This window comes from Balaenoptera musculus, chromosome 1 (assembly GCF_009873245.2).
Source record: "Balaenoptera musculus isolate JJ_BM4_2016_0621 chromosome 1, mBalMus1.pri.v3, whole genome shotgun sequence".
Lineage (NCBI taxonomy): Eukaryota > Metazoa > Chordata > Mammalia > Artiodactyla > Balaenopteridae > Balaenoptera > Balaenoptera musculus.
This window is the reverse complement of record NC_045785.1, coordinates 61,998,133-62,021,938: the sequence shown is the minus strand read 5'-3', so window position 1 is coordinate 62,021,938 and position 23,806 is coordinate 61,998,133. Positions and strand designations below refer to the sequence as shown.

The 23,806-nt window shown below is 37.3% G+C and overlaps 1 protein-coding gene across 1 annotated transcript in view; it reads left to right on the top strand.

Moving 5' to 3' along the window:
- NEGR1 (neuronal growth regulator 1) overlaps positions 1-23,806 on the top strand; it is a 901,553-nt gene that overhangs the window by 520,717 nt on the left and 357,030 nt on the right. Inside the window, exon 3 of the mRNA XM_036834093.1 lies at positions 16,450-16,575. Coding sequence (XP_036689988.1) covers positions 16,450-16,575 — 126 coding nt within the window. The remainder of the gene's footprint in view (positions 1-16,449; positions 16,576-23,806) is intronic.

Below are 23,806 nucleotides of genomic sequence, written 5' to 3'. Positions count from 1 at the left end.
AAAAGTTCACCCGGGCCATTCCAGAGGGCATTTGCTGGCACATTTTCAAACAGAACAGTGGAGCTGGCCACCAGGTTTGTGGGAATAGTGACTATACTGGAAGGAGGTACCTGCTTTCCTTAAGATAAATTCCTGGAAGGGAAATCATTGGCTCACTGGGTTGGATTTTTTTAAAGTTCTTAAAATATACTGCTGAATTGTTTCCAGGAAAAAGCTCATTATTAATTCCTAATAAAATGTTATCATCACTGAAGGTTTTAAAGATAATAGAGTTGGTTTCTTAAGAATTCTGCCTCACTAGGTATGGATACCTAGATTTGTGTGCTCTAAGGCATTTCAATTGTGGTGTTCTTCCTATGTATTTTGCAACTATTTTCTACTGGGGAGAAGGATGAGTTACAAAGGCATTGTAGATTCCCTGTGATATACAACACTGCTGTAGGTGTGTTCTAGCCTTCCTGCTGCTGCTGCTGCCTGAGGGGGTAGCTGTTATTATGGTCCTGATTTTAAGCAGGATTTTATATCTTTGAACAATCCAAGTAAGTGAAGCTGAAGCTAGCCTGAGGTACAGCAGGGTTTTGAACTCTGGTGTGTAAACATTCATGTGTAGAGGCCAGCTCTTGATCCTCCAGCAAAAATGAAGCAAAAATAAAAATCTTTACAGTCTAAAATATTGAAACTCTTGTATAACAATGCTGTATTTGTGCTTTAAAAATGTTTATTCAGCAGGTGAGGAACTTGCCTTCAACCAAAAATTTTTAAATCATTAAATAAATATTAAGCCTCCAAAACTTATCCTTTCTAAACCAGTGAACTTTCTTTATTCTTTTGTCACATTTAATTATCATGTATAGTAAGCCTTCTTAATATAACATATGTACATACATGTGTATTTACATATGTGTGTATGTGTGTATATATTTATATATATTTGACACTGAAAATCTACCTAGCGAACACCTAGGCCTTTCCTCAGTAAGAAAATCTGTCTTAAAATTTAGGGATTACTTGCTCTCTTTCATCCTATTTGATGTATAATCCATGTATTAGGTAGTCAAGCAAAGATGGAGAGAAAAGAAAGAGAGAAGGAAGTCATTTCCAACTTTGATTTTTTCCATAACTCTATATCCTGTGGGGTTTATCACTCTCAGATGCTCACTTTCTTCTCTCCATCGCTGATTGTCTTGATCCCTGCTACATGAACCAATTCTAGATTTTCCCAAGGGAAAATAACACAGTGGGGAAAAGTTGCTCATAGCACCTTTCTACTGAGTGCAAGCTATTAAGGTATCATCTCTTCTAGGGATAGTTACACTTTAATATTAGGCCCTTGCAGGCAAATAACTGCTCTGAGGCTGTGAAGGAGGGCTCTCTAACTAGAGTGGAGTTTTTAAATAAATAGGAGAGGGAAGTTTATGGAGAAGACTTTCTGGTGTCCTGTAAATGTTCCCAAAATCTGTAGATTTTGGAGCTCACTCCAAACCTATTGGTCTAGGATCCCCTAAGTTGTGCCCTCTCTACCCCAGGATTCTAAAAAAACTTACCAGATCATCCTGATGATTATCTGGGTATAGGAAACTACTATTTTTAACCATCAAATTCCACTCAAATGTCATCTGTTTCATAAAGCCTTATCTAAGATCAGTATCCCCTCCAATTCTGACTCCATAGGCAGAGTTAGATTTACTACTCTGTGTTCCCAGAACACCTTGCTGTACAGAATCTACTTTGTAGGATTTATGACTCCATATCATAATTAATTAATAGTGTTAGGTTTTTCTAACTCTTTAGACATGGACTCCTTAAGATTGGTCTCCCTAAATCAAGTTGGTTTCTCGGTAAATATTTGTTGAATGAATGAATGAATGGATGGATGGATGGATTAAAATAGGTCACTGCTTGTTCTGCCAGTGTATATAGCTGACCCCCTGAAGGACATAGTAGACTGAGGACAATTTATACATAGGTCTTATAAAAAAGGAAAAACAGTAAGTTAAGCAACATGATTCAAAGTTTGAACTGAAGTCTGAAAGATACATTTTTTTTTTTCAAACACGTTCTTTGCCCCCCAAAGCAGTTCTGACATACTCCATCAGTAGGTAATTCACAAATCTGGCAAGTTTGCATTTACAAGTCACACTTAGCTATTTTTTCCTCCTATCAGTGATGGGATGAGGGGAGAAACCATAGAAATCTCTGAAATGTCATAAACTTTAAAAAGTCAGTTTATAGTCTCTGAGCTGGAGAAAACAATGTTGCTAGTTCGATGCAGGCCAGGAAGCCATCAAGCACCCACCAGCAAGCCAGTTTAGGAAAAAAAAAATCATGAAACAATTTCTTCTCTCAGTTTGAGGACAGCACCTTTTCCAGGAGATTTGTTATGTAACGAAGATTTGCTTTCACTTTCTGGGGGCTGGCCAAGATTGAAAAGGGAAGTGCCAGCCTAAAGAAAGAAAGACTGTTCTTTTGATATTGCCAGCCATTACCAGATACGGGAGTTCCAAAAAAAGCCAATCTCCAAAGATTTATAGTTATGTTTAGCTTGTTGACTCAAGCAGTTTGGAAAGTCTTCAGAGATATAGGCTATTCGAACTAACCCAGACTCCAAGTCTATGGAGAGGGAAAAAAAAGCAGAAATAATATGTACACACTATTCGAGTCAAATACTTTTGACCCTTAATTTACATAGCTTCTCAAGTAAAAAAAAAAAAAAAAACTCTAACCAAAATACATAGTCCTGCCTAAGATGTGACAGCTCATTCTGTTGAAAATAAATTTATGATTATTGTTCAATTATTTCTCTGGGTTTGCATGGCAAAAACTATAGTAGGCAATGCAATACGGAAATGTCATGCTTTTAAATAAGTTAAGAGAAATAGTGAATCCCCTATCTTGGAGAATCCTTGAAAAACGTCACACAGGACACTTGGCGCTATAATTACATTTTCACTATATTCTCAGAATTTATATAATCCTTGCAGTGGTATAAAATTCTATGGGAAATCATCATTATGAAGCCAAAGAAATATTAGCTCAGCACATTAAAAAAACAATAAAACAAATATTGTTGAATATCCCATATGTGTCAGGCTCTTTTCTAGGTACTCATAATAGGCTGTTGAATAAGGTAAACAAGGTTCCGACCCAAGACCTTTACTTATGTTGCATGAAGAGAAGACAGGCAATAAACAAGTAAAGAAAGAAATACCAATGACAGATTGCAAAGAATACTATAAAGAAGAAACTATCGATACCAGAGGAGGGGGAGTGAGAAGGAACAGCGTGTTGTGGGGTGTAAATGGTTATTTCAACAAGACACACATCCAGAAAAATCTATCTTGCTTGAAGGTGTTCAAAGTCATCAGTGACACAATGCTTTCAGATGAAATTTAACCCTTTAACATTCCCTCAGAAATTCACATTTCAATGTTCCTTCTTTGTGGTAAGCTTTTGAGGTGGAGAAAGTCACTATGGGAGAGGTGAGTCAAGCAGGACACAAAGAGATGGAATCGCTTTTATTTTTATTTTTTGTTTGACCCAGTGTATGCATAATTCAATTAGATATATTAAAACCTTTAAAGGTTTTTAGTAATGAGTCTATGGCTTCAGAGACTGAATGGGAAGACACGTAGTACACCTGCTTATAAATCACTGCTGTGATTTTTATACCCTGGCTATGGAAGCAGATGATTTTTGTGCCCAGAATATTGTGGTTATAATAAGTACTCAACTGATGTTTTTTAACAATCTGTGAGTATTTGTGGACCAGCTTAAATACATAATCCATCCACCTTTTAGCTCGTGCAGCCTAAAGAAGCCCTCCAAATGGATTTGTATGTACTGTGGTCTTTCACGGACTCTTACAACTTAAGAACTTGATGGGGCATTTAATTGATTCTAGTAAGCCAATGAAACTGCCCAGATCCAAATAGTCCATGTCTTGCATTTATTTACAGTTAAGATAGATGGCCATCAAATACATCCTCTAAAGATTTTCATTGTTACGTGTGGCACCACCTCACATCTCGTGCAACTTCATATAGGTGTGAACTCTATTTTATTTATTATCATCTACACAGACTTTATAAAAAAATACTTTCCACCAGCTGCCACCGCTGCGAATCAGGGCTGGAGCCCAAGGACACCAGGCTCCTTGTCTCTGACTTCCTCACACCAGCATCCTGGCCAAAGTCCCTGAACAGACTTTTCATATAAAATAAAAGAGTGTGCTCATATGATTCCTATGTTGTACATATTTGTCACCCTTATGTTGAGTTCTCAAATTTTTAATGGTCATGTTCCACACTACAAGATGACTTGTTGAAGAAATTTAAGTTAAATCTATGAAGGCTGCTCATTAAACAAACAAAATCTTATTTTATTTATACAGTTCAGAAATTATGTACAAGTAAAAAAAAAAAGTAACCATGAGGACACTCACAAACTCAATTACCCATCATAGTGCAAATGGTAGGGAATAATCCCAAATGGCTGGTGTGTGGAAATCGTTAGTATTTGGTTTGGATATGTATTCTAAGATTTTCCTTACTAAGAATGCTCCATCCCTGCCTGAAGACACCGTGATAGATGGTTCCAAAGGGAGAAGGCAGTTGGGGCAAGTCAGATTGCATAATTTTTGATGAAAGTGAAACCAGCAAGAGATTTGAATTACCTTAAATGAATCTAAATCTATAAATGCATCTAAATATGCATCATTTCCCGCCCCCCCCCACCATGGCATCAACTGAATAGGACTTGAGAACAGGGTGGTAAACAGTAGTTGAAATTGAGTCCTGTGAATAATTGATTAAAGGCAAAGTAGGTTATGAATTTGAAGGTACAAGAGTGATTCCTTTAAATGTATGTGGGAATTAAAAAAAAAATTTCCCTCCAACACAAACTTTAAATCCACTCCCAATCCTATTGCTTAGAAAGTTTCCAATGTTCTTCAATGTCTCTAACTGGTGATAAGCAACAGTTCATTATTAACACAGATGTAAAGTTGTGTGTATCCCCGATTAGGGTCCTATTAGGAAAAAAATATTCTGCAATTTAGTGAGAAATCTAGAACTTCTACCTTTCAGTGTTTTTATTTATGGTGTCATGATGATGACAAAAATTTTTTTTTTATCTTTTTTTTTTTTAACATCTTTATTGAAGTATAATTGCTTTACAATGGTGTGTTACTTTCTGCTTTAAAACAGAGTGAATCAGTTATACATATACATATGTTCCCATATCTCTTCCCTCTTGCATCTCCCTCCCTCCCACCCTCCCTATCCCACCCCTCTAGGTGGTCACAAAGCACCGAGCTGATCTCCCTGTGCTATGCGGCTGCTTCCCACTAGCTATCTATTTTACATTTGGTAGTGTATATATGTCCCTGACACTCTCTCACCCTGTCACATCTCACCCCTCCCCCTCCCCATATCCTCAAGTCCATTCTTTAGTAGCTCTGTGTCTTTATTCCCATCTTGCCACTAGGTTCTTCATGACCTTTTTTTTTTTTTTCCCTTAGAGTCCCTATATATGTGTTAGCATACTGTATTTGTTTTTCTCTTTCTGACTTACTTCACTCTGTGTGACAGACTCTAACTCCATCCACCTCATTACAAATACCTCCATTTCATTTCTTTTTATGGCTGAGTAATATTCCATTGTATATATGTGCCACATCTTCTTTATCCATTCATCTGATTATGGACACTTTGGTTGCTTCCATGTCTTGGCTATTGTAAATAGAGCTGCAATGAACATTTTGGTACATGACTCTATTTGAATTATGGTTTTCTCAGGGTATATGCCCAGTAGTGGGATTGCTGGGTCGTACGGTAGTTCTATTTTTAGTTTTTTAAGGAACCTCCATACTGTTCTCCATAGTGGCTGTATCAATTTACATTCCCACCAACAGTGCAAGAGTGTTCCCTTTTCTCCACACCCTCTCCAGCCTTTATTGTTTCTAGATTTTTTGATGATGGCCATTCTGACCGGTGTGAGATGATACCTCATTGTAGTTTTGATTTGCATTTCTCTAATGATTAAGGATGTTGAGCATTCTTTCATGTGTCTGTTGGCCATCTGTATATCTTCTTTGGAGAAATGTCTATTTAGGTCTTCTGCCCATTTTTGGATTGGATTGTTTGTTTTTTTGTTATTGAGCTGCAGGAGCTGCTTGTAAATCTTGGAGATTAATCCTTTGTCAGTTGCTTCATTTGCAAATATTTTGTCCCGTTCTGAGTGTTGTCTTTTGGTCTTGTTTATGGTTTCCTTTGCTGTGCAAAAGCTTTTAAGTTTCATTAGATCCCATTTATTTATTTGTGTTTTTATTTCCATTTCTCTAGGAGGTGGGTCAAAAAGGATCTTGCTGTGATTTATGTCATAGAGTGTTCTGCCTATGTTTTCCTCTAAGAGTTTGATAGTGTCTGGCCTTACACTTAGGTCTTTAATCCATTTTGAGTTTATTTTTGTGCATGGTGTCAGGGAGTGTTCTAATTTCTTACTTTTACATGTACCTGTCCAATTTTCCCAGCACCACTTATTGAAGAGACTGTCTTTTCTCCACTGTATATGCTTGCCTCCTTTATCAAAGCTAAGGTGACCATATGTGCGTGGGTTTATCTCTGGGCTTTCTATCCTGTTCCATTGATCTATATTTCTGTTTTTGTGCCAGTACCAAACTGTCTTGATTACTGTAGCTTTGTAATATAGTCTGAAGTCAGGGAGCCTGATTCCTCCAGCTCCATTTTTCATTCTCAAGATTGCTTTGGCTATTCGGGGTCTTTTGTGTCTCCATACAAATTGTGAAATTTTTTGTTCTAGTTCTGTGAAAAATGCCATTGGTAATTTGACAGGAATTGCATTGAATCTGTAGATTGCTTTGGGTAGTAGAGTCATTTTCACAATGTTGATTCTTCCAATCCAAGAACATGGTATATCTCTCCATCTATTTGTATCATCTTTAATTTCTTTCATCAGTGTCCTATAATTTTCTGCATACAGGTCTTGTCTCCTTAGGTAGGTTTATTCCTAGATATTTTATTCTTTTTGTTGCAATGGTAAACGGGAGTGTTTTCTTAATTTCACTTTCAGATTTTTCATCATTAGTATATAGGAATGCAAGAGATTTCTGTGCATTAATTTTGTATCCTGCTACTTTACCAAATTCATTGATTAGCTCTAGTAGTTTTCTGGTGGCAGTTTTAGGATTCTCTATGTATAGTATCATGTCATCTGCAAACAGTGACAGCTTTACTTCTTCTTTTCTGATTTGGATTCCTTTTATTTCTTTTTCTTCTCTGATTGCTGTCGCTAACACTTCCAAAACTATGTTAAATAATAGTGGTGAGAGTGGGCAACCTTGTCTTGTTCCTGATCTTAGTGGAAATGGTTTCAGTTTTTCACCATTGAGGACAATGTTGGCTGTGGGTTTGTCATATATAGCCTTTATTATGTTGAGGAAAGTTCCCTCTATGCCTACTTTCTGCAGGGCTTTTATCATAAATGGGTGTTGAATTTTGTCGAAAGCTTTCTCTGCATCTATTGAGATGATCATATGGTTTTTCTCCTTCAATTTGTTAATATGATGTATCACATTGATTGATTTGCGTATATTGAAGAATCCTTGCATTCCTGGAATAAACCCCACTTGATCATGGTGTATAATCCTTTTAATGTGCTGTTGGATTCTGTTTGCTAGTATTTTGTTGAGGATTTTTGCATCTATGTTCATCAGTGATATTGGCCTGTAGTTTTCTTTCTATGTGACATCTTTGTCTGGTTTTGGTATCAGGGTGATGGTGGCCTCGTAGAATGAGTTGAGGAGTGTTCCTCCCTCTGCAATATTTTGGAAGAGTTTGAGAAAGATAGGTGTTAGCTCTTCTCTAAATGTTTGATAGAATTCGCCAGTGAAGCCATCTGGTCCTGGGCTTTTGTTTGTTGGAAGATTTTTAATCACAGTTTCAATTTCAGTGCTTGTGATTGGTCTGTTCATATTTTCTATTTCTTCCTGGTTCAGTCTCGGTAGGTTGTGTATTTCTAAGAGTCTGTCCATTTCTTCCAAGTTGTCCATTTTATTGGCATAGAGTTGCTTGTAGTTATCTCTCATGATCGTTTGTATTTCTGCAGTGTCAGTGGTTACTTCTCCTTTTTCATTTCTAATTCTATTGATTTGAGTCTTCTCCCTTTTTCTCTTGATGAGTCTGGCTAATGGTTTATCAATTTTGTTTATCTTCTCGAAGAACCAGCTTTTAGTTTCATTGATTTTTGCTATTGTTTCCTTCATTTCTTTTTCATTTATTTCTGATCTGATCTTTATGATTTCTTTCCTTCTGCTAGCTTTGGGGTTTTTTTGCTCTTCTTTCTCTAATTGCTTTAGGTGCAAGGTTAGGTTGTTTATTCGAGATGTTTCCTGTTTCTTGAGGTAGGCTTGTATTGCTATAAACTTCCCTTTTAGAACTGCTTTTGCTGCATCCCATAGGTTTTGGGTCGTTGTGTCTCCATTGTCATTTGTTTCTAGGTATTTTTTGATTTCCTGTTTGATTTCTTCAGTGATCACTTCGTTATTAAGTAGTGTATTGTATAGCCTCCATGTGTTTTTATTTTTTACAGATCTTTTCCTGTAATTGATATCTAGTCTCATAGCGTTGTGGTCGGAAAAAATACTTGATACGATTTCAATTTTCTTAAATTTACCAAGGCTTGATTTGTGACCCAAGATATGATCTATCCTGGAGAATGTTCCATGAGCACTTGAGAAAAATGTGTATTCTGTTGTTTTTGGGTGGAATGTCCTATAAATATCAATTAAGTCCATCTTGTTTAATGTATCATTTAAAGCTTGTGTTTCCTTATTTATTTTCATTTTGGATGATCTGTCCATTGGTGAAAGTGGGGTGTTAAAGTCCCCTACTATGATTGTGTTGCTGTCAATTTCCCCTTTTATGGCTGTTAGTATTTGCCTTATGTATTGAGGTGGTCCTATGTTGGGAGCATAAATATTTAAAATTGTTATATCTTCCTCTTGGATCGATCCCTTGATCATTATATAATGTCCTTCTTTGTCTCTTGTAATAGTCTTTGTTTTAAAGTCTATTTTGTCTGATATGAGAATTGCTACTCCAGCTTTCTTTTGATTTCCATTTGCATGGAATATCATTTTCCATCCCTCACTTTCAGTCTGTATGTGTCTCTAGGTCTGAAGTGGGTTTCTTGTAGACAGCATATATATGGGTCTTGTTTTTGTATCCATTCAGCCAGTCTGTGTCTTTTGGTGGGAGCATTTAATCCATTTACATTTAAGGTAATTATCGATATGTGTATTCCTATTCCCATTTTCTTAAATGTTTCAGGTTTGTTATTGTAGGTGTTTTCCTTCTCTTGTGTTTCTTGCCTAGAGAAGTTCCTTTAGCATTTGTTTTAAAGCTGGTTTGGTGGTGCTGAACTCTCTCAGCTTTTGCTTGTCTGTAAAGGTTTTAATTTCTCCATCACATCTGAATGAGATCCTTGCTGGGTAGAGTAATCTTGGTTGTAGGTTTTTCCCTTTCATCACTTTCAGTATATCCTGCCACTCCCTTCTGGCTTGCAGAACTTCTGCTGAAAGATCAGCTGTTAACCTTATGGGGATTCCCTTGTGTGTTGTTTGTTGTTTTTCCCTTGCTGCTTTTAATATGTTTTCTTTATATTTAATTTTTGATAGTTTGATTAATATGTGTCTTGGCGTGTTTCTCCTTGGATTTATCCTGTATGGGACTCTCTGTGCTTCCAGGACTTGATTGACTATTTCCTTTCCCATATTAGGGAAGTTTTCAACTATAATCTCTTCAAATATTTTCTCAGTCCCTTTCTTTTTCTCTTCTTCTTCTGGGACCCCTATAATTCGAATGTTGGTGTGTTTAATGTTGTCCCAGAGGTCTCTGAGACTGTCCGCAGTTCTTTTCATTCTTTTTTCTTTATTTTGCTCTGCAGTAGTTATTTCCACTATTTTATCTTCCAGGTCACTTATCCGTTCTTCTGCCTCAGTTATTCTGCTATTGATCCTGTCTAGAGTATTTTTAATTTCATTTATTGTGTTTTTCATCATTGCTTGGTTCCTCTTTAGTTCTTCTACGTCCTTGTTAAATGTTTCTTGCATTTTGTCTATTCTATTTCCAAGATTTTGGATCATCTTTACTATCATTATTCTGAATTCTTTTTCAGGCAGACTGCCTATTTCCTCTTCATTTGTTAGGTCTGGTGTGTTTTGACCCTGCTCCTTCACCTGCTGTGTGTTTTTTTGTCTTCTCATTTTGCTTATCTTACTGTGTTTGGGGTCTCCTTTTCACAGGCTGCAGGTTCGTAGTTCCCGTTGTTTTTGGTATCTGTCCCCAGTGGCTAAGGTTGGTTCAGTGGGTTGTGTAGGCTTCCTGGTGGAGGGGACTAGTGCCTGTGTTCTGGTGGATGAGGTTGGATCTTGTCTTTGTGGTGGGCACGTCCACGTCTGGTGGTGTGTTTTGGGGTGTCTGTGGCCTTATTATGATTTTAGGCAGCCTCTCTGCTAATGGATGGGGCTGTGTTCCTGTATTGTTAGTTGTTTGGCATAGGGTGTCCAGCACTGTAGCTTGCTGATCGTTGAGTGAAGCTGGGTCTTGATGTTGAGATGGAGATCTCTGAGAGATTTTCGCCGTTTGGTATTACATGGAGCTGGGAGGTCTCTTGTGGACCAGTGTCCTGAAGTTGGCTCTCCCACCTCAGAGGCACAGCCCTGATGCCTGGCTGGAGCACCAAGAGCCTTTCATCCACACAGCTCAGATTATAAGGGAGAAAAAAATAGAAAGAAAGAAAGATGATAAAATAAAATAAAATAAAGCTATTATAATAAAAAATAAGAAAAAAAATTATTAACAGTAAATGTATTCAAAAAAATTTTTTTTAATTTTTAAAAATAGATTTATTAATTTTTTATAATAAAAAATAAGAGAAAAATTAAGAAAAAATTTTTAAAAATTTTTTAAAATAAAAAATACGAAAAAACTTATTAAAATTTTTTTTAATTTCTAAAAATATAAAATAAGGAAAAAAGTATTAAGAAAACATTTATTAGGACAAAAAGATTTTTTTTAAGTAAAAAAAAAAAAAAAACAAAAAACGACAGACCTAACCCTAGGACTAATGGTGAAAGCAAAGCTATACAGAGAAAATCTCACCCAGAAGCATACACATATACTCTCACAAAAAAAAGGAAAAGGGGAAAAATTAATATATCCTGCTCCCAAAGTCCACTTCTTGAATTTGGGATGATTCGTTGTCTGTTCAGGTATTCAACAGATGCAGGCACATCAAGTTGTTTGTGGAGCTTTAATCTGCTGCTTCTGAGGCTGCTGGGAGAGATTTCCCTTTCTCTTCCTTGTTTGTACAGCTCCGGGGATTCAGCTTTGGATTTGGACCCGCCTTTGCATGTAGGTCGCCTGAGGGCGTCCGTTCCCCGCCCAGAGAGAACAGGGTTAAAGGAGCAGCTGCTTCGGGGGCTCTGGCTCACTCAGGCCAGGGGGAGGGAGGGGTACAGAGGAGGCGGGGCGAGCCTGTGGCGGCAGAGGCCGGCGTGACGTTGCAGCAGCCTGAGGCGCACCATGTGTTCTTCCGGGGAACTTGTCCCTGGATCACGGGAGCCTGGCTTTGGCAGGCTGCACTGGCTCCTGGGAGGGGCGGTGTGGAGAGTGACCTGTGCTTGCACACAGGCTTCTTGGTGGCGGCAGCAGCAGCCTTAGCGTCTCCTGCCCATCTCTGGGGTCCGCGCTGATAACCGCAGCTCACGCCCGCCTCTGGGGTCCACGCTGATAGCCGCGGCTTGCACCCGTCTCTGGAGTTCGTTTAGGTGGCGCTCTGAATTCCCTCTCCTTGCGCGCCATGAAACAAAGAGGCAAGAAAAAGTGTCTTGCCTCTTCGGCGGCTGCAGACTTTTTCTCGGGCTCCCTCCCGGCTAGCTATGTTGTGCCAACCCCTTCAGGCTGTGTTCACGCCGCCAGCCCCAGTCCTCTCCCTGCGATCCGACCGAAGCCCCAGCCTCGGCTCCCAGCCCCCGCCCTCCCCGGCGGGTGAGCCGACAAGCCTCTCGGGCTGGTGAGTGCTACTCGGCGCCGAGCCTCTGTGCGGGAATCTCTCCGTTTTTCCCTCTGCGCCCCTGTTGCTGTGGGATCCGCGCTGATAGCTGCAGCTCGCGCCCACCTCTGGGGTCCGCGCTGATAGCCGCGGCTCGCGCCCATCTCTGGAGTTCATTTAGGTGGCACTCTGAATCCCCTCTCCTTGCGCGCCGTGAAACAAAGAGGCAAGAAAAAGTCTGTTGCCTCTTCCGCAGCAGCTGCAGACTTTTTCCCGGACTCCCTCCCGGCCAGCACCGAAGCCCGAGCCTCAGCTCCCAGCCCCCGCCCGCCCCGGCGGCTGAGCAGACAAGCCTCTCGGGCTGGTGAGTGCTGGTCGGCACCGATCCTCCGTGCGAGAATCTCTCCGCTTTGCCCTCTGCACCCCTGTGGCTGCGCTCTCCTCCATGGCTCCGAAGCTTCCCCCCTCTGCCCCTGGCAATCTCCGCCCGTGAAGGGGCTTCCTAGTGTGTGGACACCTTTCCTCCTTCACAGCTCCCTCCCACTGGTGCAGGTGCCGTCCCTATTCTTTTGTCTCTGTTATTTCTTTTTTCTTTTGCCCTACCCAAGTACGTGGGGATTTTCTTGCCTTTTGGGAGGTCTGACGTCTTCTGCCAGCGTTCAGTGGGTGTTCTGTAGGAGCAGTTCCACGTGTAGATGTATTTCTACTGTATCTGTGGGAAGGAAGGTGATCTCCGCGTCTTACTCTTCCACCATCTTGCCCCTCTCTCGACAACAATTTTAATGTTATAATAATTATTTCCTGCAAATTAAACAAGTGTATATTTTGATGAATAACTTATTCCTTTATTACTCTGCTCTAGGTCATAAATACTTAAATAATATGCACAGCAACCTAAAATACTTGTTAAAATATAGAGTTATTTAATGACTTAAAAATTATTGAATTGATTGAACATACTTCTTTTTAAACAATTGATTTTTAAGTTAAATTTATAAATAAAAAGGTTGAAGGAGTTTGATATAAGGTATATAGAAAAGAAACAGATGTCTAGAATAGTAAGTTATTTTAACTCTCCTCATTTTTCTTTTTTCTATGCAAGCATGTAGAATATTGGACATACCATAAGAAATGCTTTGTCATTTAGAAAGTTCAGTGGCATTCTTCCCACTTGTGTGCATGCACCATTTATTTACAAACTGTAATCCAGAACGGGAGGGTCTTAAGACACTCGAGACATTACCTTTCTCCAAGCTCCTGCCACCCACGGTAGAAGCATCACTTTTCTTTTCCTTTATGTCTTAGCCTAATGTTCCCCAGATTCACCCCAAACCCTTCCTTGGAACCACACCTTATTCTGGAGGCAGAGCTAACAATATCTCCATTTCTGTTGTCTTACATCGAGGTTACTGATAGTTCTTCTCTATTATAAATAGCACCGCAATAAATAACTTTGTGGATAAACTATCCTTCATGGTTTGCTCTAAAAGAAACAAACGCAAAATTAATCTCTGATGATTTGAACCCAGAAGGCATACCTAGTAGACATGTGTTACTCATGTAAAATGAGAAAGGAAAATGTGGAAAATATTTGTCTTCTCTTAGTTACTTACCAATCTGCCTCCTTCTTTTAATTTTAAGTTCCTTGAGGTCAATGATTATGCTTTGAAATTTTTGCATTTCCTGTGAGTCCAGAATTATTCCCTCCATAATAATCAGTGAAACTTTGAAGTCTTGAACTGGATATGCAATTCAGCAAAGCAACACCTGTTTTTGCCTCCACAAGCTACATACATTGCATGTGAAGGACTTCATTGGCTCTCTCTACACACAACATCTGTTGCCAACAGGTGATGCATTCTGGGGAGAAGTGCCTTGCCAGAGGGATTTCCCTTGCTAACATCCTCTTTCCAGATGTTTCTTTCCTGTAGCAGATCCTGAATGAGGCCCCGGGAGGTGGTTGCAATCACTGAACTGACATGTCACACCTGGAATTCAACAGTCTTCCCCCACCACAGAATTTCCCATAGTTAAATGTTAAATCTAAGTTTATTGCTAAGGGACTTCACTATTTCTCTGTGAAATCAAATATTGTGCTTAATATTAGTTTACCACTTTAAATATAAGTAGATGTGTAAAGATGAAACTAAACTATTTTAAAGTCAGATAAAATTGACAAAATAATTTAATTTAGAGGCTAGAATGCACGGTCTTATGGCACTCCATCATTTCTCTTAAATATATACACCTCTGCCCAAAGTTGAATCAGTTATATGTTTAAAATAAAACTAGCCATACTAGACTGATCTCTGTGTACTATCTTCTACATAAAGAAGGAAAGTATTATATAACTTTTTCTTTTTTTAATAGTAGACATTGGTATATATGTATCTGTATATTTATATATATAGATACACACACTCATAAATATACACACATGTGTTTGTATATACACATGTATTTCATAGTTTACTATATCAAACCAATACCTACATTCATATATCCAAAGGATATATATTTTTTTAATGTTATAAGTTTATTTTTATTAAATCTTCAATTCACCAGTAAGTCTTGCACATTTTTCTCTACTTTCTTCCTAGGGTATTTTAAAGTTTTTATTTCTGTTCTGTTTCAGTTAAGCTAAAAAGAGTCTTCTATTTGGAATGGTTTTAATTTTTATTATTTGCCTGAGAAGAGCTCAATGAAGAGTTTAATGATAATACGTCTTAAATGTCAATTAAAGTATGTCACTTAGAAACAGATACAATAGTATATCACTTAGGAATAAGCCCTTTCCTCAATCATATCACCAGTTATTTATAATCGAATACTTTATATTTATAATCAAATCATCCCAGATTTTCTTGTAGCAGAGTTTTGGTTCCATTAAAAAATCAAAGATGATATTCAAAGTATGAGAAATTTAATTTATCTTTATGACAGATTTTAGTTACTGGTTTTTAAAGTAACTGTGAAAACATATCTCTTGCCGAAAGAAACCCTAAGAATGGAACAATGAGAAAAATTCCACTTAAAAAGAATGTTTTTATAATAGTTATCAATGTATCTAATTGCCATTTATTTAGCTTTGACCTGAAACTTCAACCTACTATAATTTTTATATAGGAAACCAAAACTTATGGCACAGGCCCGTCGTGTATACTATCAAAGTGGTGAACTTCTGAGAGCAATTTTAAGGCATGGGAAAAGAGCAGTAGTGAAATTAAAGTCAAACACCAAATATGTGTTTTAAGGCATCTAATAACAATATTGATAGCTAACAATGATGCCAGGAACTTTTCTAAACCCTTTAACATATGTTGACTTATTAATCTTCACAGTAGCTATATGGGGTTTGTACTATTATTATCTCCAGCTTGCAGATGAAGACCTGAGGCTGAGGTAACACAGCTAGCCTGTAGAAGACACAGGACTTATATCCATGCTGCATAAGGATTAAATGAGATCATTTGGTATTTGAGAGAATACAGACATTTTTATCCTGGAAGTTAATTTAGGTATTTTCCTATTCAACATTCCCAAAGTTTATTCCAGGCTCACTACTTTCATCAAATGCTCTGTTATAAAAGTTTCCATAGCCTAATACATCAGGGAAAAAAAAAAGACACATCACAATATTTCCCCTTTCACTCTTGTAGATTTGCAGAGCAAAGGTCATAACAAAGGTTCTAAGAAATCTCAAAATAAAGAGACCTGTTTCAACAAATTTCCATCCATTACTGACAAGAAAACTCATGTTGAACACGTCTTTCACAGCCCTTAGAATTTGTGTTCCTTAGAACATAAATGCTCAGAAATTCCAGCCCTACTATTTGGAAGATTAGAAAATTGAGACCTAAATTGCCTTTGCGACCCTGAAATCTTGCATCCCAATTCTGTACATGTTTTACCTCACTTAGCTCTTAAATCACCATGTAGGCATAACTGTTCTGATAGTTTAAGTTTCTTCCAGATTTCCATTTTTCTTTAATCATTTCAACAGGAAAACCATCATTATAGTGAAGATACATGGATGGAACAGACAGATGGCTATATTCTAGTTTATGTAATACAAAGTATTCACAACAATATTTATTGATCATTTAAGCACTATTTAAGCTTTTTGTTATTAAATATTTAATTTGTCCTAAAATATTTCATAGCCAAATATTAGAGAAAATTAAAACCAATCAAAAAACAAAAAAACTCTAGGGTAATCCTGAGGATCTAGAGAATCTATCTTTTAGATGATGACCATGGGCCATAAGTACATTTCACCACCATAGTTTGATTGCATGATATCATGGAGTTAATCATATATAGTTCAACAGACTTTTATACATTTTTTTCTGACCACTGCATGTTTTGCCATTTCAGTTCCTCCGAAGATATATGACATCTCAAGTGATATGACCATCAATGAAGGAACCAATGTCACCCTGACTTGTTTGGCCACTGGGAAACCAGAGCCTTCCATTTCCTGGAGGCACATCTCCCCATCAGGTAAAGCGGAAAAGTATCAGTGTTGCTTGTGCTGTTCAATACCCTCCTGTAACCTCACTTGTTCAGAATGTAAGAGTCAACTAATTTTTTCTATCCTTTTCATGAGATAGTCAGGATGCATATTTTTATACTTATTCTTTATACCTAAATGCATGTAGTTCACAAAAGTTAAATGAGCATTTTCTGTCAGAGCCCAGAGTAGAACTTAGGTCTCTTGATTCCTAGGCAAGGTTATTTTCCCTGTAGTATACTGGATAATCACAAATCGATAGACAAAAGGCTCAAATGGAAATATCACAAGAGAAATATCTTCATTTAAATGTGTAAGGCTTTTATTCAATCAGCATTCACATGTTAATAGGCCAGCATGAACTGCTGACGTAATCAAGGGAGAATAAAATTATACAAATTATGAGTTTGCTGGGTCTAATTTCAAACTGCAGTTCAGAATCAAGGATTTGGCAGTTAGAATTAAATTTTAACTGATGAAGGATCTAAAAACCCAAGAGTTTAAGTAACTTGTACAAGATCACATAGCTAGGTGAAATTAAGGGATATAACACGTTTATCGGTGTCTGGTGCTTCTGATACAGGGCACATCCTCCTAAAGAGATTGTCAACTTTGGGAAGCTGGGGATAATCATCATCAAGACAGGTCTATTTTCACAGCCACAACTCTAACCGAGTCATCAATTTGTGTAAAATCTAAATATTTGAACTACGTAACTTTAAATGTACCATGAAGTAAGAGTGGTACTTTTAATGAATAAGATCCCACCACATTTCAGATAAACAATATTTGATTTATATTTTGGGTAGAAATAACTTGAACAAGGCTAGGATGAGGAAATCTCTTTTAAAGGAATCAAAAAAGCATATTTTATATAGGCGTAGAAAGATTACAATTAGAACATCTATTTTATCTGCTAATGCTTTCTTTAATATCACTTATCCTTAAGTGCCTTTTGGTTTCCTCATTTATGCAGTAGGTCTAATGAGACTTACTCATATCATACTCTTAGTATTACTATTAGAGTGAGAAAAAAATCAATAGAACAGCAATATACCCTTACACAATATGCATTATGGTCCCTGAAATATTTCTGAACTATGAGTGTGCTTTTGACTGCCAACATTTCACTCTCTAGAGTAGCTACAGAATCGTAAAACTGGTATGTGAGCACTGAATTAGTGACAAGACTCTCCATGGGGTGTAAGTGAGGCAAACCCAGGACTAGCAGTTAGAATACATGTGCTCCAGTCTCAACTTCTTTATTCATCAGTTCAGCAAATCCTAGTGCAAATCTCTTAGCCTCAGTTACCCTCAGCTAGTTTCCTACTTTCCAAAAGTCGAATGATAAAAATCCCTGGCTATTGTGAGACTCAAAAAAGATAATAAGCGTAAATGTGCATTAAAAAGTATAAGGTGATATGCAAATGTAAGGTTGATTCTTAATCATCTTTCCGGGGATTTAAATCTGATATGAAAATATAATTTTTGTAAGAATGAAGCACATAATCTCCATCTTCATACAATTTAAGATTAATATTTTGGATTTAACTCTCCTTCTTTGCAGTGCTTGTTATTATGCATATTCTTTTTGTAAGTGCTTGGCTACATTTTAGTTTAATTAAATACCATGAATGTTGGTTAGTGAAGTTATTAGAATGACGATAATGGATAGCATCATGAAGCTGAAAGAAGAAGGATTGGGTTTTAAGTTAAACTGTGCATAGATTTGTTTTTCTGATCCTACCATACAGAGCAAATGAGTAAAATTAGCATAAATATTAACTATTATCTAACGAATAGCTAGACATAGCTGATATTTTTATAAATGGCTGGTCACAGGAAGGTAGCTCCACAGAGCTTCTCCCTTATCTGCGGAAAAGTTAGGTTGTGAGTTCAACCACATCACAGACATTGCCTGAACCAACTGAAGTTGCCATTCCACTTGTTAGCTCAAACAACTTAGCGTGCTTTCCCCAAAATATCTTTCCTGAGAAGTTTCTGAATATATGAGCTTTCTTAGAGTTACTTATAGTGATGATTTCTTCCTTTCTATATTTTCTATTCTATATGTAGAAATTAATTTCAAATTTATATTTAAAAAGTTTGGGATTAACAGATGTAAACTATTATATATAGGATGGATGAACAACAAGGTCCTACTGTATAGCACAGAGAACTATATTCAATATTCTGTGATAAACCATAATGGAAAAGAATATGAAAAAGAATATATATATATATATATATATATATATATATATATATATATATGTGTGTGTGTGTGTGTGTGTGTGTGTGTGTATAACTGACACTTTGCTGTACAGCAGAAATTAAACACAACATTGTAAATCAACTATATATCAATAAAATTAAAAAAAAAAATACTTCCAGTAAGAAAAAAAAAGTGTTACAAAAATAATGCAAAGTACACCCTATGTCCTTTACTCAGTTTCATCCATCATTTTTCCCATTTGCTTCAACATTTGCTGTGTGTAGAGTAGGCAGAAATATTTTTTTTCATTGAATTATTTGAGAACAGCTTGCATACAGCAAGCCCTTTTCTCCCTAGTTATTTTCAGTGTGAATTTCTGAAGAAGGATATTCTCTTCTGTAACCACAGTGCAGTTTTTTACTTTTGTACATTTAACATTGGCATTATACCTTTATCCCATTACTATCCATATTCCAATTTTGTCAACTGATTGAATAGTATCCTTTAGAGAATTCTTTTCCCTTTAGTACTGTACTTAGTTGTCATATCACTTTAGTCCTCTTTAGTCCGGGGACTATTCCTTAGTCTTTCTTAGTCTTCCTTGACATTTTTCTACTTTTTTAAAAAATAGAATATTTCTTATTCTGAGTTTGACTCATGTTTCCTCATGATTAGAGTCTAGTTATGCCCATTTGGGATTAAATAAGTGAAGCTGTAACTTCTCAGGGAATGATATCCAGAGGCACAGGATATCCAACCCTGTTTCTGAAATTGAGGGACCTATTTACATCTCTTGAATGCAATTCACATAGCTGCTCTCAAATGCTGTGATATCATGAAGCTAAAACTCACCTAAAACTTCTGGAGAACATTGACAAGTTTACACCAGGCATTTGATTTTGAACAGAAAGATAAAATAAAATTTGTAATCACACATCATTTATTAATAAATCTAGATCCAGTCAGAAAAAATAGGAAAACTTAAAAAGATAAATTTTAAAATCATAGATTGTATATGACAAATATGGAAGCATTTTGAAAGCCTCTGTCAAATTTCTACTTATTATTCATTGCTGTTTATCTTAATCTCTGTTTCCTAGTTCATTCCTATCCTTTGATATCTGGAATCTCCAGAGATGTTCTTACTTTACCCTGCTGGTGTTTATAAGCTAGCAAAGATATTCTTTTGGCTCTGAAGCCAAAATTTGAGCATGAACACTGGGCTGTGTATCTCAAACTCTTTTTCCTCTAATCTCTATATGCTTAGTGCCTTTTGAAAGGATAGTCTCATTCCAGTTATCCACAGGAGTTAACATTATTGCCTAACTCAAGGTAAAGAATGTTCCGTTAAGTTCCCTTTGTCCTGTTATGTTCCATCCATTCTTTCCTGTTTGTCAGGTACTTATTCCATTAAACATCCTCTTTCTCCCTACATCTTTAAGCTCTTCTCCTCTATTAACTTTATCCTGTCCACATTTAAACAGGCTCAAGTTGCTCTTTTCTGAAATCAATCTCTTGGCACTGATCACTTTTGTTTAGTCAACAATTATTGAGCACTTATAAAGGAAACCACAAACAAGTGGTCAGAGATGTAGGAATAGAATCAGAAAGCCATGATTACAAGAAGCCAAAAGAGGAAAAAATTCCTGGAGCAGTGAGTGGTTAAAAATGTCAATCAGGTTAAATAAGATCAGACCAGTTACCTTTGGGTTAGATAGCTTGGTGATCATTGCAGCAATTCAGTGACATAATGGACCAGAAACTCAGTTGTGGAGGAATAAAGAGCAAATAAGAAGTGAAGAACTTAGATGTGGAGGCAAACTATGAATCCAGTTAGTCAAGGTGAAAATTTTGTTTTTCTACTTTTACATATTTTATTTTTTGTATGAGGAATATCTTTTGTCCCCCTCTACAATTGTCAAACTTACTCCTTTTTCCACCTTTAATGAAGCTATTCCTAAGCATCCCAAGAAAAATCAGGTGCTTCTTTCTCCGTAGTTACATAGTACCTTGTGCCACCATTTGTGTGGGACTAATTCTCTGAATTGTAGTCTTTGCTTTTGTTTGTCCATGGTCTTTTGGGACAGGGGACTCCTCTGTCCAGAAACAGTGTTTGTTGACCTTTGTACCCCATGGCTTAGCACAAGACCTGGCACAAAGTAGGGGCTCCATAAGTACTGCAGAGTTAATGGATGCTGCTCTCTGTCCTTGCTTCCCACATGACTTCTTAGAACTAGAAATTAAAATTTGAAGACATAACATGGTAGTGTCACAAGCAAGTATTTCCTGTCTGATATCTCCCCACTACCTTTATCCCCCTAATATAAATACACAAACATACCACTAAATATGAATCACCCCTTAATTTCCCTTATGCCTTCAATATGGTTGCACCTCTGGGGTACTGTGATTTATAAGAAATATATATATATATATTTGACCTTCATGCCATTTCTGACACTGAGCTCCTAAAAACCCTGGAATTTCACATCAGGGGAGTGAGCTATAAAGGTGTTTTTATTATGTTAATGAGGTGACTTTGGGACCACACCTAAGTTTGGTTGCCAGGAGAACCAACTATGTGATTAGAGGATTGGAATTTTCAGTCCCACTCCACTGACTTCTGGGAAGGGGAGAGGGGTTGGAAGTTGAATCAGTTCTCAATGGCCGATGATTTAATCAATCATGCCAATGTAATGAAGCTTCCATAAAAAATGCTAAAGGACAGAGTTTAGAGAACTCCTAGATCAGTATACATGTGGAAATTCAGGAAGAGTGGTATGCCCAGAGAGCCTGGAAGCTTCTCTCCTCATCCTTTCCCCATACTTTGCCCTATGTACCCCTTTCATCTGGGGGTTTCCGAATTATATTTTATAATAAACCAGTGATCTAGTAAATCAAATGTTTCTCTGAGATCTGTGAGCTGCTCTAGCAAATTAGTCAGACCCAAACACAGGGTCTTTGAAACCTCTAATCTATAGCTCATTGGTCAGAAGTATTGGTCGGAAGCATTGGTCGGTTTTTTTCCCAACCCACATATGTTGAACTGAACTTTGAGTCCACTCACCTGCCATGTAGCAAAGCCAATTTACTGACACCAGGTTGTGGTGAAGGAAAGTATAGTGTTTATTGAAGGTGCCAAGCAAGGAGAATGGGCAGCTCATGCTCAAAAGACCCCAGACTCCCCAATGGCTTCCAGGGAAGGGTTTTTAAAGACAACATTGGGTGAAGGCTGCAGGGTGCATGACTTTCTTCTGATTGGTTGATGGTGAGGTAACAAGGTGGTGTTTCAGGAAAATTAATCATCAATCTTCTGGTTCCAACCAGCCTGGGGTCTATGTGCTTGTGGTCACCATGTAGTCATCCTCCTCCTCCTGGGCATGGTGGGTCTTAGTTTCTGCATAACAACTCAAAGATATACTTAGATTGTTATGTATATTCATTGAGGAGGAACTAGGATTTTGTTTTATCACCGACTATTGTTTCTTGACTGCTTTTCCTTGGTTTCTGCATTCCCTCACTAACCTAATTAGTAACTGTATGAATCTGCTCTTTGGAACTCAGAGAAGGCCTAGGAGACCAAAGCCTTTTTCTACAAATAAGAAATGCCGTACACAGAGGGGCTTTTGTACCAGTGAGGGCCCCACAGGGTCCTTTCAGCTTCAAGCACAGGTGATAACCTGGAATTGCTACTGACATTTGTTGGGGGTGGGGGAGAAGGGCAGTCTTGTAGTACTGAGCCCTTATTCCATGGAATCTCATGCTCTCTCTGGGTAGTGTCAGAAATGACTTGAATTGTAGAACACCCAGCTGGTATTGGATAATTGCCTGGTGGTGTGGGAAACCCCCCATCAACATGTTGGAATTAGGTTCAGCACTTTAACTCCATTAATGTAAAGAGCAGCTTGCACCAAAGAAATTTTAGTTAGTATGGTTCAACTAACATGTATTCATTACTTTATATAGTCTAGGAAAAATGGGAGGTACTTGTGTGTACTTGTCTCATATAAGCCTCAAGACTGAACTGTCAGAGGGTATTGTCATCCTCATTGTGCAGATGAACATGACACTCAGATTGTTTAAATAAATTGCCCCAAATGAATATGAGGTTCTTTTTTTCCACTGTTTCCTTTGAAATAATTATAGGCTCACAGGAAGTTGTGAAGTTAGTGCAGAGAGCTTCCACATACCCTTCACCCAGTTTCTCCCATGTTACATTAGATGTAACTGTAGTATGACACCAAAACTTGGAATGGATATTAGTGCAATGTGTGCATGTAGTTCTACATCATTTTATCATATGAGTTGATTTGTGGAGCCATCATCACAATCAAGATACAGAGCTATTCCCTCAGCACAAAGATTTACTTTATGCTATCCTTTTAGCATCACATCTACTCCTTCACCATCCATCATCTCTAGCCCCAACAAACACTAATCTATTTTCCATCTCTTTAATTTTATCATTTATAGAATGTTATGTAAATGAAATAATTCAGTGTGTGACCTTTTGAAATTGGCCCTTTCACTCTTGAGATTTATTATCTAAGTTGTATCATACACCTCAATAGTTTGTTCCTTTTTATTGCTGAGTAATATTTTGTGATATGAATGTACCACAATTTGTTTAGCCATAAATGTGTTACAGAATATTTTGGCTGTTTCCAGTTTTTGGCTATAACAAATAAAGCTGCTTTGAAAAATATTGATTTTTTTTTTTCCCAACCCACATATGTTGTTATATTTTAAATAAGTCTTCTGTAGATAGTATATTGATGCGTTATGTTTCTTATCTACTCTGACAATCTCCATATTTTGATTGGTGTATTTAGACCATTTAAAATTAATTTAATTATTGATTCATTAAGGCTTATGTCTGACATCTTTTTCTTTTGTTTTCTGTTTGTTCTCCCCCTTTTTTTTGTTTCTGTTTTCTTTATCATGCCTTTCTGTGTGTTACTTGTGCATTTTTTAGAATTCCACATTGTTTTATCCACAGTGTTTTA